The sequence below is a fragment of the Hyalella azteca genome, unplaced genomic scaffold (assembly GCF_000764305.2).
Source record: "Hyalella azteca isolate HAZT.00-mixed unplaced genomic scaffold, Hazt_2.0.2 contig11229, whole genome shotgun sequence".
Taxonomy (NCBI): domain Eukaryota; kingdom Metazoa; phylum Arthropoda; class Malacostraca; order Amphipoda; family Hyalellidae; genus Hyalella; species Hyalella azteca.
This window is the reverse complement of record NW_025941232.1, coordinates 320,913-334,445: the sequence shown is the minus strand read 5'-3', so window position 1 is coordinate 334,445 and position 13,533 is coordinate 320,913. Positions and strand designations below refer to the sequence as shown.

The window sequence follows — 13,533 nt, the reverse complement described above, 5'->3', positions numbered from 1 at the left end:
GCAGTGAGTAGTGAGTTATAATTTTTTCAATCAGCTGCCTGTATTTTTTATTTTTTTTTTGTCTAAATGTTTCATAGAAAACTGAACCAGATAGAAAAATAATATCTGATGCAGATAGCTAAACAAGCGTTTAAAATTTCTAGAGTATTTTAATGTAAAAATTACAACAAAGTAAAATGTAATGTAAAATTACAACAAAGAAAGTTGTTTGATATAATGCCAGGCAACAGAACGTAGCTCGGCATAGCGAGATCTTTCGATATGTTCCTGCTGACCGAAACGACAGCAAAACTTGAGCTCAGCCGGTGGAAGAGCTGTTCAAAACTACACGTAATCAGCAAATATTTTCAAATTCCTCTCTGCAGACATTTTTCCATTTATTGTCCACATACTAGACGGCCATAACTCCTGACACTTAGTCCATTATTCCTCAGTCCTCTCAACTGATTTTTCGATCCGTCTGTTCTGTCCCAAGTTCATCTTTCTGAGCGAGGGGATGGCGCTTATTTCTTTTCATGCCCCTTAACCCTCTGCCGCCTGACACGAGTAACCGGAGCAATATTAGTACCTAGTATATTAATATTACTAATATAATATGATAATATTGGTAATAATATTAGTAACCGGAGCAATATTGTCACGCGCCTACTTCCCAAAAAGGATTCGTTTTAGTGAGCGCAAAATGATGGTTGCCGCCACGTACAACTTTATAATATTACAACGTCCTGAGAAACAAACGTCCTCACTTTGCTACATTCAATAGTTCACGTATAATTGAGGTTGAAAGTTACCTATGTTCCCGGAGAGTGTCATACGGCGGTAAAGGGTTAAGTTGAAGGTTATGTTCCGGGAGAGTGACATACGGCGGTAGAGGGTTAAGTTGAAAGTTATGTTCCCGGAGAGTGACATACGGCGGTAGAGGGTTAAGTTGAAAGTTATGTTCCGGGAGAGTGACATACGGCGGTAGAGGGTTAAAAGATTCCAATGATGTCTTGCTTTAAGTTCATGCAGCGAGAAAGTAAAGGTCACGGGAAGCCCGCATTCTCCGCTTGGATTTGTCGAATAGCAACATTTTCAGTCGGAGATCTTTATCCCAGCAGTCATAAGTCATGTTTGCCGCTGTATTGATTGAATCTGGTCCTAAATTTATAATTTTTAATACATTTCCACTAAATGGAAGTTAAAATCGACGATAGAGATCTGTTCAAAAGAATCACCAAATTTTCGGATTATTGTGAACATTTTACACTTGTTATGCTTAAAGTTTAATTGTTGTCCGTGATTGCCTGACTACAAACTCCCGCAGCAGATAATAATATCATGTTCATGTATATAAAATCATATAATATCATATAATATAATATAATATCGTTCAGTTCACGGTGCTGAGGGAGGAGCTTGACTGTGGCGCGCCGTGGCCTCCCGCGTCAGCTGTGGCTACTGTGCGTGAGGGCGGCGTGCGGCGCGAGGTGTGGCATCGGCTAGACGGCTCCTGCGCCACAAAGCTGCGCGCCTGCGCCACAGAACCTGATCCTGTGGCCACACTGCTGAGTGGCGTGCCTGCTGACCAGGTGACTGTGTTGCAGCTGATGAAGCAGTACATGTGCTGTCTCTTATACACATCTAGATGTGTATAAGAGACAGGTGTGTTACAGGCTGCAGTACTGCGGTCCTGGACACGCTGGTGCCAACAGCGTCCTGCCCTACAGGTGAGNTATATGTTGCAGCTGATGAAGCAGTATATGTTGCAGCTGATGAAGCAGTATATGTTGCAGCTGATGAAGCAGTTCCTGACCTGCTACCTACACTGTCACGGGCTGCTGTTCTCGCGCGTGTCACTCGAGGAGTTCGAGGCGTGCAGCAGGCGCTGTCTGCTGCTCTTCGCTGCTCTGCTGCGCTGCCAGCCTCCCAAGCTCTCCTCCACTCACCTCCTGCAGATACTTGCACTCAACATATTCGCCGTGCACAGCACCCAGCTACACGGTCAGTCTTCAAATACTTTATTTTTTTTTTCTCACGGTACTATGTTTACATTTCCTTGGAACTAATTTTAAGGAAAGTAATTTCTTCGTCAAGACAGTCCGCTGAGGGAAGCGTGTGTCGATGAAGTGTTTGCCCCAACCTTTTAGTGCCTCAACCGTTCGTTCCTGCATATCAATCATCGGACAATTTTGTTTACTTATAATGTGTACATATATGAAGTCTTCAATTGGTTTAATTGAAGCGCTTGCTACGCACTTTAATTTATATAAAATGATTTAAAGAGAATGGCTAACTTGAAGGCTGATATCAAGTGCTGTACGAAATTCTAACGTAGAAAGGTTACGTGACATAGAACAATGACAGTCTCAACCTCAGAGCGCTAGCTTATTGATGACCTGAGGCCGCCTGATCGTCCGTATATATACTTCGCTGATTTTTTTGTGGTGGCGCAGTGATGCCTGTACGCAAAGAGATACGTAGCTTGGGGAGCGGGCTAAGGTAGTAGAGGAATAGAGTAATAAGTAGAGTAAGAGGAGGAAGTTGAGCCATAATAGAGAAATAATTACGAGAGACGAGAAAAAGATGTACAAAGGCAGAAACTGGAGTGCTTGATGGGCAACTAGTAGAGTATTGGGTAGGAGCCAGCAGGTGGCTCCTTTCACTTACTCAATTTATTCCTCTATTCCTTTACTACTCTTAGCTCGCTCCCCAAGCTTTCCCTTACGCGGATCCCGGCGCCGCAAAAAAGCAAGTGTTTACGGATAATTGAGCGACCTGAGGTAATCATTCGCTCCAATAAATGTGCTCCATGGAGTGCATTGAGTCTCCGCACCTGAGACCGAAGAGTGTGTCGGAGCGTCGCACCCTAGACGTGTGGGGGCGTGTAGGACGAGGCTGCTGTGACCGCTGAACTACAGCTGAGCGGGGAGGATGTTGCAGGAGAGCTTCAGCTGGAGGATGTGATGATGTTGGCTGCTAGAATGTGATGTTCGCAGCGGTGCGGGGCTGTCCCGCCTGGCCTTCCCGTTTAAGCCGGCGCCGGCTATCCCAACAAGGCAGTTAGCGGGTGACTTAAGGGCAGAGTCCTGGATAGTTAAAGACTAACAGTAACAGTCTTCTAGGTGCCGGAAATCGAGGGGGTATTGAACATGGACAGCATAGTTCAACCTGGGAGCGGTAATAATTCTCCGGAGGACGGTGAAATTCTTCAGTAAACTCTTCTCCAGTACTCCCGACCAAGCCCTGCAGAGTCGAGCATTGAAATGTTCGTTGGTGGCTTACGACGGCCGAAACGCGACAGTTACTCCCATTGCGAAGGTTTCGGAGGTTTAATCTAAGCATGGACCTCCTCACAGGGCTCATGACGACAAACTCGTGCATCCCAACTACTCGCTCTGCAAAAATAGGAAAAACGCCGTGCGTATTTCAAGTTCATCATCGAAGTTCATCGAAGAGGATTTTATTATACAAACTTGGGAAGAAGATATCCTATAGCGTCTCGCATAATTGACGTTCAATACCCTAATTTGATCTGTACCTATGCCAAAGTGAACTCAAGTGGTTGGATTTATTTCCTTGAGACTCCTCAAGATTTGGTTTGAAGATAAAACTTGCTTTTTTCTAGGCTTCATGTTCCCGAAGTGATCATTTCAAAGCTGGACAGATTTGGTGGGATCACTAATGAACCACCTCAGAATTTATCGTCTATCGCAAGACCCTGGAACAGATTTACAGCGAACAACCTTCATACCACCAGCCATCCTCAGTTACGTTATCTACTCAGCAGAAGTTACACGATGTTCTACCATCGTATCTTTGTAGGATGTTTTTGCAGACTCATGTAGCTACAAATATCTAGTACTCGTTATGTAGGTACAAATATCTAGTACTCGGTGTATAACATACTGTGTTGAAGCTTACGTATGCACCGACTATTTGGACCGAGATTAATTCTGCGACCAGGAGGCTACGTGGAGGCACGCGTCTCTTGACAATGCAAACCGAGTAAAGCGAAAATAAATATCTTATTAGAACAGAAATAATTTTTTAATAGCAGCAGAGTAGCACCTTCGCCCTGCAATCATCCGGTTTTCTGTAGAATAAATAATTTGAATGTTACCAAATAAGTATAATTGTTTCATTAAACCAACATATTCTGTGAAAATGTATTCCTGCGCTCATTACGAGGAGAATTTCAATGGAAATCAAAATAATAATGCTGTAATATCAAAATTGGGTGATTTAAACTGAAGATATACTTGCATTACCGGAATGTAAGGTAAGTTCGGAAGACATCCCTCACAGAGAGAAGATTACCCGTACAACTAGAACAAGGTATAGTTGTTGCGCCGCTAGAACAGCAGTCGCGAGATATTCGCTTGGCTTCTGGTCCTACAAAGTTGCTTTTTCCTTCATGATTTGCTATTAACACGTTGACTCCAATTGCTTCATCTTATACAATTATTTCGTTTTTTTTTGTACTATTTTGAAACAGGGTTGCTAGACGGTCTTTTTTCTGGACAAATTCCGCAATTTAGCTTTTTTAAATTGCGTTGGCCAGCTAAAGTTTATGATAGGTGTACTTCTTAATTAAATTTTTAAAACTGCAATAAGAAAAGAAATGAATTTTTTACTGAAACCTACAAATATACAAGTATATATTGAGTTTTAGGCTTTTTTTGGCTTTTTTTGTTCGTGGTCTTGGTCAGTTGTTAGGCCATCTGGCAACCCTGAATCATTTACCAATACGTCCTGGAGAAAAACATTTCTTGGTACGCATATGTACCACTTCGAAATCAACCTGTTAAGAAAGTGGCACTACATCAAGAGCGATCTATGAATAAGTTGCGCTGATGACTATGGCACTACTTCAGGAGCGATATTTGAATAAACCTCTATGGTACTTCATACTGTTGGTTTCGGTGAAGTAGACACTCTGGCCTGTTTACACGCCTTTTTAGCTTCGTGGCTGTACTTCATTTGGTTGCATGCATGATAGAAGACGCAGCCTAGATCGACCAATTATGGTTAGCTAGTGGTAGCACTCAGGATCAAAGAGAACTGGTCGGTGCGTCCAAAAATTGTCAAGCATGTTTCCGGAGCGTTTACGTATGGGGTAGTTATGACGCTGTCTGAAAGACCATTCCATGTGGACACGACCCTCTGAGATAAGAAGCTTGGTCTTACGTTTTTCTGCTGCGTTTATATGGCGAGCTTCAAGCTGTTACCTCGCGTGTCCCTGCTGCTGTGACGGCATATTTGCGGCCGGTACACATCGTTCGCTCTACGAACATCCATGAAGACATTTATCTTCTTTCCTCTCAGTCTGAGGTGCTACAAGCCTCACAGGCCCAAGACTACCAGATGCTCTGTGTCCCTGATGCATATTTATGCGCCTCCAGGGTAACAGGATTCGTTGACTAAGTTCGTGAAGTAATACACCATCAGTCTAGAGAACTTATCAGTATCTTGATACGAGGTGGTAATACTCGAGTGATACGATACAGGTAAAGCCAAGACGTCGACCGTTAGGTCGGAATAGCTCTAACGCGAGTTACATTGCGGCGTGCGTACTTTTTCAGCTTGTGCGGGGGCATTACTAAGGCTCCCAGCAAATTTATAGACTTTTTACCTCCGTCCACCGAATTCTTGTCTTCGTAACGCATATGCTGTGTAAACTGTTGACTCAGCGTCTGAGGGCAGCTCTCAGTGACACGCTAGACGCATACCTAGCTAACTAGGTCTGCGGCATGGTAAACACATGATTTGTATCCACAAACAGCTATCGGACATCTGGTTAAGGTTTGTCTTCAAGATAGGCGATCAGTTTGGTCGCTTATCTCTGGACTTCCTCTTGGTCGGCACAGATGGTGTTGTGTCGTGACTGCCATAAGTACGGTAGTGCCTGTACTCAATAGAACTGGCCGATCAAGTGACTTGAACAATTGAACGAATGTCTCACCCGGAGTAAAGAAGTCGAATAAGCGCCAGATGACACTTTAGATCATATTTCTCTTTCCAGCTACACGTGCTACATGACACTTGAAATCAAGGATTCTCTCAACCATTATTTCCAAGTCTCTCTCTCTCTCTTAGCGGCGTCACATATTCATTGCCTAAAGCGTGTCTACCTTTCTTGGTTAGGACACGGCTAACTCAAGAGACGCGTATGTATTAGACTGCAGAAAACTTGCGATGTCATTTCTTCTATGAAAATATCTCTGTGTTTCAGCTTGCGGTTGTTACTTGCTAATCATCAACATTGAAAATTACGATCCGGATTTCGTGTTTTTCTTGATTTGATGACGAACTTTCCACGAAAATGATCGCTTCGCTCACACCAATAAACCTCAAATTCCTGGAAATGTCACAATGTTCCGCTGTCTGCAGTGTTGTCGGTGTGCTGACCTGTCATGGTGGGTACACGGGCGCGTGGTTGAGGTCAATGTGACCTGCTGTGACAGAGCGCTACAGGTCTGGCCTGTTTAATATTGTCTCTGATCCATGTCATGTAGTACGACTGTCTCTGATCCATGTGTTGCATTAATCAAACACAAGCGCCTCGAGCGCTAACAGGGAGCTACAACCTCGGTTGGACGTTTTTTGTCCCTCAATAAATTGCTGATGTTCTAGATCTGGCCGAATTTCACTTCGAAAAATTGATCAACTATTAGTGTGGACTGTTTCCGCTCACATTCTGGTGGTTAACAGTGCAGTTCTTTACTGATAAACCTCTATACGTTCGTTGAATTTAAAAGATATAAAAAAAGAGCAAATTACATTACTTTTCTCCATTAGCGGCGACGCGTAGATTGCACGTAGGACACCTGAAGGTTTATTCATTTATTCATTAATTAGAAAATGGAGAACTGTTCGAATAAAAATCATGAGCGTGCAGTGTAACACTTTGACGTTAACCTGACGTGCTCTCAAAACCAAGTCCCTCAAGTTTGCTAGACTTATTATTGCGAAATTATCATCTCATTTATACCATCGCTCATCCATTACAATGGCGTGTCATGTGCAATGGACAAAAAATAAAAAAACATTTGGATTCGTTGTTTTTTTTTTTTTGACTGGTCGTTAATGGTTTTTCATCTCCGTGGCTTGCATAGCAACATCGCGCGCTGCGACGCCTCAGGGCTCGGCTCACCGCTAACAGCTGCTCCGGCGACACGCACTTTTTCCTGCACCAGAGAAAGCATGCGTGGCACTTCCTCGCCCGAGCGTGCATTGCTTCTCAGAACCAGCGTGCAAAAACTTGAACCTGTTATTGACTGCTTTAACATAACGTGTTGCGACCAGCATGTCGTATATGTGGCGCCAGCATGCCTTGGGCTCGTATCTTGGGCCGTAAGATTTACCAGCGTTCTGCACGAACTTTACGGCCCAGTCATTTGCAATGCAATAATGAACAAGTTTTGAGCGTATTGTAGCAATTCATATGTTTAAGTTTCTAGGAATGAGTGAATGTTTTTGTATGTTCGGTCCTAGTATGTTGAGGTGTTCCAAAGATTGAGGGGGGAATCATTAGTATAATTGTGCAGACAAAATACTCGGCGCCACCAAAAAAAGAGCTGCAGCCGCGTTTAGTGCCGCAAAATATGAGAAATTTGGATAAAGCAACTCATTGGCTTAGGTTATTGCATTAATTTCGTTGAATATGTATCAACTTCAACAGGTCAATAACTTTCAAGTCCCTATCGATGCGAAAATAGAACTGTAAACCACCATCGCTTGTAATAACGAAATGTCGTCCGATGAGTTGCCGCGGCAATTTAACGTACCTATACTACTGCGCCATTGCAGTGCTGGTTGACCTCGCTGAATTTACGTGGTGTTCTGGAATGCTGATCCAGCGTCGCAGCTGCTCCAGCACTTCCGAATTACGGGCCTCGAACCCGCCTGCCTTTTTGTCTACGATGTGCCCTGTGCATCCTGATTTTGACGGGTTTGAGTGTGACAGTGCGTTAGTTTATACCAAACAAACCACTACGAGCAAATCAAAACCAACCATTCCGAAACAAACACCCCATTTCGAGCAGACAAACCATTTCGATCAAATCGTTCGCAGGCGTCTGGTTACGTGCAACCTGTTGGATTGGTAATTGTCGTAAACTTTCTTCTTGATTGGTGGGGTGAGTTTCCCAGTCCAGTTTCACGGTGGGGTCAGTTTCCCAGTCCAGTTTCACGGTGGGGTGAGCTTCCCAGTCCAGTTTCACGGAGGGGTGAGCTTCCCTCCAGTATCACGGTGGGGTGAGTCTCCCAGTCCAGTTTCACGGTGGGGTGAGATATATTCCCAGTCCAGTTTCACGGTGGGGTGAGTTTCCCAGGCCAGTTTCACGGTGGGGTGAGCTTCCCAGTCCAGTTCCACGGTGGGGTGAGTCTCCCAGTCCAGTTCCACGGTGGGGTGAGATATATTCCCAGTCCTGTTTCACGGTGGAGTGAGTTTCCCAGTCCAGTTTCACGGAGGGGTGAGCTTCCCAGTCCAGTTTCACGGTGGGGTGTGGTTCCCAGTCCAGTTTCACGGCGGGGTGAGGTTCCCAGTCCAGCTTTATGGTGGGGTGGATTTCCCAGGCCAGTTTCACGGTGGGGTGAGCTTCTCAGTCCAGTTTCGTAGCGGGGTGGATTTCCCAGGCCAGTTTCACGGTGGGGTGAGTTTCTCAGTCCAGTTTCACATTGGGGCGAGCTTCCCAGTCCAGTTTCACCCCAGTCTGGTGAGCGAAGCTAGATTGAGATCAGTTTCACCCAAACATTTCTGTAGATACCTGTTGCATCGCATCAATGGATCCCATAAATTGTTATTCAGTATGATGCAAATTTATCCAACGAAGCTCGTGGTTAACACAAGTATAATTAGGATACTAAAAGTGATGTAAGGATAAGGAAATAAATATCATTTACATAAACCCACTAAAATAGTGCAATAGCTCTAGGTCTTCGATCCCAAAAATTTTGTACCGCTAATATTTTTCATTATTTAATCTTGAGAAATTATGGAATTCTAATTGTATGACGGGATGTCATTATTTACTTAAGTGTCCCCCACGCCCGAGCGCGAATTTATTCACGAGAAGAGCTTGTACCCCGAGTGCGAGCAGCGTCGCGGAGACGATCTCTTCATTCCATTGGGTTTTCTTTCAAATAAGGTAATATTTCATTGCATTATGAACTGAAGTCCAACTAAAGTGATATTCATTCTTTGCAGTGAGTAGGGAAATGAACGAATATTAATTATCAGTGAATTGCTCGGCCTCCTGTTGTGCGTGTGCAGATCTGAAGTTTGCTCTTGGCCGCTCACGCATACACTGAGCAGGCAAGTCCCCTGCTGTCTGATGTCTATTATATGTCCACACAACTGCAGTAGAATTTTATACGTGGTTTCGTCCAAAATATTTCTATTATTTACATTATGAATCGACATCAATGCCTATTGAATCTCGCTTAGCATTGTAAAGCAAACGAATGGAAAACAGCTTTTGTTTCGTTTCTAATTCTCCAACAAGAGTGCCCTATCTGAAGTCGAAACGAAAGTGCGCTTTCAACTCTCACATTCAAATATTTTCTCATACAAATACCGTAAACACTCACCAGCTTAAATTCCTCGATCTGCCACAAATAAATATTTTTACGAAGAGTTAAGATCCACGCTTGTCCATCAATACCGCTGCACCATTTGTTTATCGTCTGCTTGCCAGTGAGCATCACATTTACACCGCTACATGGTTTATTGCTTTCACCTGCCAACCAAACACGACGTACGAGGCAAACTCCTATATAAGTGAACTCAGTTATCTGCTTTATCAATTCAGAGAAATTGGTGTCCAAATTTGTCTTGCTGTCAGGAAACAAGTTTAGCTAATCTCTTGGCTAAAACTGACAAATAATTTTCATTCGGTGCCTAATGCTGTACGGCCTCAAGTGCTGCTGTATAATTTCAATACAGACGTTGATTATTCATATTTTTGGGTCGAGATTTTCTTCGTTTCTTCGTCCGCCGCTCCTCCGTTGCTAGAAGAGCCCTCAGAGCGAAACTCGTTGCCTTTATGGCAAACGTGTTTATACATTAGAGCGGCATACAATGTTCTTATTATTATTTATTGCACTTTGTCTCGCATAATGAAAATCTAATCTTCGTATAATTCAAGTCTCTAAATACCGCCAAGTTGGCTCAAGCCAACCACATGCCGCAACCATAACGGTGCATCTTGTGCGCGTTTTGATTTTTTTTCTCTCCGCTGCCAGTTCCATTGAATTTTGCTATTTTTCTTATTTTCGTATTGATTACCAGTTTTTAGCGCATTATCTCATTTATGGAAAAAAGGCGCTATTGTGCTCGCCATGTCCGTCCGTCCGTCTGTCTGTCTGTCCGTCCGTGACTTCACGTTTTCGTCGATGAGAAAATGCGCTCTCTATCACTCACTGCAGTGAGTACTAAGTTATATTTTTTACTTGTGTTATAGCTGAGGATAGCTAGTTCAATGCTCCCATGCTGGCGCGGTAGGGCTTCCTCGCTCGGTTCTCCATTACTTTGAAGAATTGTAATTTCTTAGTAATTTGACGTCTGGAAGTAATTCGTCGAGAAGTTCATTTTCCTAATATTGCATTTCGGTGCCTGGCGTTGACTCTAACATTAGGAGGCTTCAAAAAGTTCATCGAAAATGAACATAACTGGAAATTTGATGTAAATAATATGATGCCTATTGCACCAAAACAATTTTTACCAATGTTTTATAATGTGTTCTCAAAGGAGCCCTGAAATGGATGTTAAAATAGCAGGATGCCGGTTTCAAAGCAACAACCGTTCAAGTAACGTGGCAGCTGCCAGAGTCGAGGCCAGGTCAAACATATCATTCATTGTGAAGCTTTTGTGGAAGAACAGCCAAATCATGGACTCTTCGGAGAAAGTTTATGGTGACGGTGCGTCAAAGCTGAGACTATTTCCATATGTCTGCGCCAAATTTTGAACAAGTGGGATGAGAACTCTGAAATTTTCTCTGACGTGAACGGTGACCGGGGATGAAACATGGCTCAACCAGTACAAAGAAGTCAGTCGTCCACAAATTGATAAGTTGTTTCGAAAGCGCGGGAAAAATGAGACCAAACACGAGCCGCGCAGAGGCAGGCCACGTACGCACATCAGTTTGTTGGGACATTGATGCTGTTCGTGATTTCATCCAAAAAAGTAAGCGAATAACCACCGAATTTGTAGCAGGCATCCTCAACGACTCCTTGAGGTCCTCACACACAATTCTGGTGGGCAGTCTAGGACTGCGAGCTCATCTCAGCTCCATGAATTCCTGGGCTGTTGATGGGTTCGCCCTGTTCAGCAGGAATAAATTGGGCATATTTATCTAAGAAAATTTTGAACATGTGGGACGAGAACCCTGAACTTCTTTCTGACGTGAATGGTTACCGTGAATGAAATATGGCTCTCCTAGTACGATGCTGAGGAGTAAACTCGATCAAAGCAGTGGCTGCATGCGCAGGGGTGGAAGTGGGTCAGTCAAAGGAAAATTGCTGAGCGTTCGAGAGGAAAGGTTGTGGCCACTGTCTTCTGGGATGCAGTGGGGATCTTGTTATTTGATTTCCTCGAGAACACGAAAAGATTTTTATTAAGGAGAGATTTCGAGAAGACTGTCGAAGAGAATCTGATAAAACGCCCTGGGGGATCGAGCTGCATCGGCTCATCGTCTCCCACTACAAAGCACCTGCGCATGGCGTTCGGAAGACAAAGAGCTGTGCTGCACGATATTCGACGGGTAATGATTCGATATCTACCTTATATACCCGACTTATAGCAACATTCGACTTATTTCCTTACACGAAAAAATCATTGAAAGGCGGCGTGTTTCCATCAGTTCTGGCATTAAAATGAGCTGCCATATCATGGTTTAAATAGCAGTTTTACACGGGCGACTTCGAGGCTGGGTTCTTCGTTTACAGAAATGTATCCACCTAGATGGAGCATATGTTGAAAAATAAACTATATGACTTTCATCATTTTTTAAACTTGTACTGCCACGAACATGTTGAAGCTCTCTTCGTAAGAAAACAAAAAATATCATCAATGATTATCTCGCGACTTCACTCTTTCTAAACCATATAATTATTTGCCGGCCCGTTAAAAAGTGTCGTTCTCATACTGGTGTGATGAATTGTTGTATAAGCAGCGTGTTGCAACTGCAATTGCTGTTCACTTTACAATTAACGCGCAACATTTGGCTTGACTCAACCCAAATAGATCAAAGTGTTTCTTCTGCATTTTTCTCATATATACTTGGTCGTTGTTCTCATTCCTAATTATAATCAAGTCTTGTAAGTATTAAAATTAGGTATTGCTAGTGAAGCGTTCCACGTATTAAACAAGTGACGTTATTATAGTGCATGGTATTTACAGGAAATTGACGCTCAAAAGGCAATAATAAGGCAATGCGAGGACCTAAGCTGAACCATTTCTGTGGAGATCACTGGCAATATGTCTGCGCCAGCTGGTGCATGGTTGCTATCTTCATGCCTTGTTGCTTCTGTGAATGTCATTTCCACGAGCATTGTTATAATATTACAATCATTACCGTTTTCTCGCTGTCAATTAATTAATTACTAAAGAATTTCCATATTCTATATGAGACAATGATGCTGTATCCTCTTTTGTTTTATTGACGTGCATGTAACCTTTAAAACATCGCTGGCCCAACATTACTATAACATTGCCGAATCCGCAAGTTACATCGCTATATTTTTCCAAACATCGCGACATTGCACTGGCTTTGCCTAGCTGTTCTGACGCTCTCGGTGCGGTCTTTAAATTCTCAGTAGACTATTAACTGCAACAGGTCGGGAGGCAGCTCGCTTCTTCACACCGCCTTGCTGCTGATATCTCTGGTAATATCCTGCCTTTAGATACACTTATCAAAGATCGTTGATGAGGCTATCAACATTCAAGAAGCTCCCAAGAGTCCCTTGAGACCCGCAAGTGGCTCGCCAAGATGGCTTCTAGTCTTACACTTGGCATGCCATTTATTTTGCTTTTTCGCCCGAATTGTCCATCCTATCAAGGAGAGAACCAGTTTTCTGGTGACGTTGTTTGAGTTAATTGTTTGAAGCAGCCCGTACATCGTGTGTTCATCAACGTCCTCGACGTTCCGGACCTGTTGACTGTTGATAAATTTAATATCAAGCTATGGCATGGATTGAATACCTTACATTTGTTGCTAGGCATTTTCTTGACGACTAGGACTTTGTTACTAATGAATAAGTCTTGTATTTAAATTCCGTTTTTGTTTTTAAATTCTGCTCCGCCATATGTCCTACAATAGAGCTAACGAAGTCTCGGACGAAAATGCAATTTGGTTTTTTGATCATCGTTTCTTAAACTGTTCGCTTGTACCTCATGGAACGTCACCAACACCCAATCAGAAGTGCTGAGCGCAGCACGCGGTATAATGCATTTAGAAAACCCGAGGCTGTGGCGCCGCCGTGTCATCGACCGCCGCTGCCGTACCCCCGACCGCCGCTGCCGTACCCCCGACCGCCGCTGCCGTACCCCCG

At 43.5% G+C, this 13,533-nt stretch overlaps 1 protein-coding gene across 2 annotated transcripts in view; it reads left to right on the top strand.

Moving 5' to 3' along the window:
• LOC108666206 (telomerase-binding protein EST1A) overlaps window positions 1-13,533 on the top strand; it is a 42,736-nt gene that overhangs the window by 855 nt on the left and 28,348 nt on the right. For both annotated transcript variants that reach the window (XM_047882743.1, XM_018153033.2), the window contains exons 3-4: window positions 1,377-1,571; window positions 1,776-1,983. In XM_047882743.1, coding sequence (XP_047738699.1) covers window positions 1,377-1,571; window positions 1,776-1,983 — 403 coding nt within the window. The remainder of the gene's footprint in view (window positions 1-1,376; window positions 1,572-1,775; window positions 1,984-13,533) is intronic.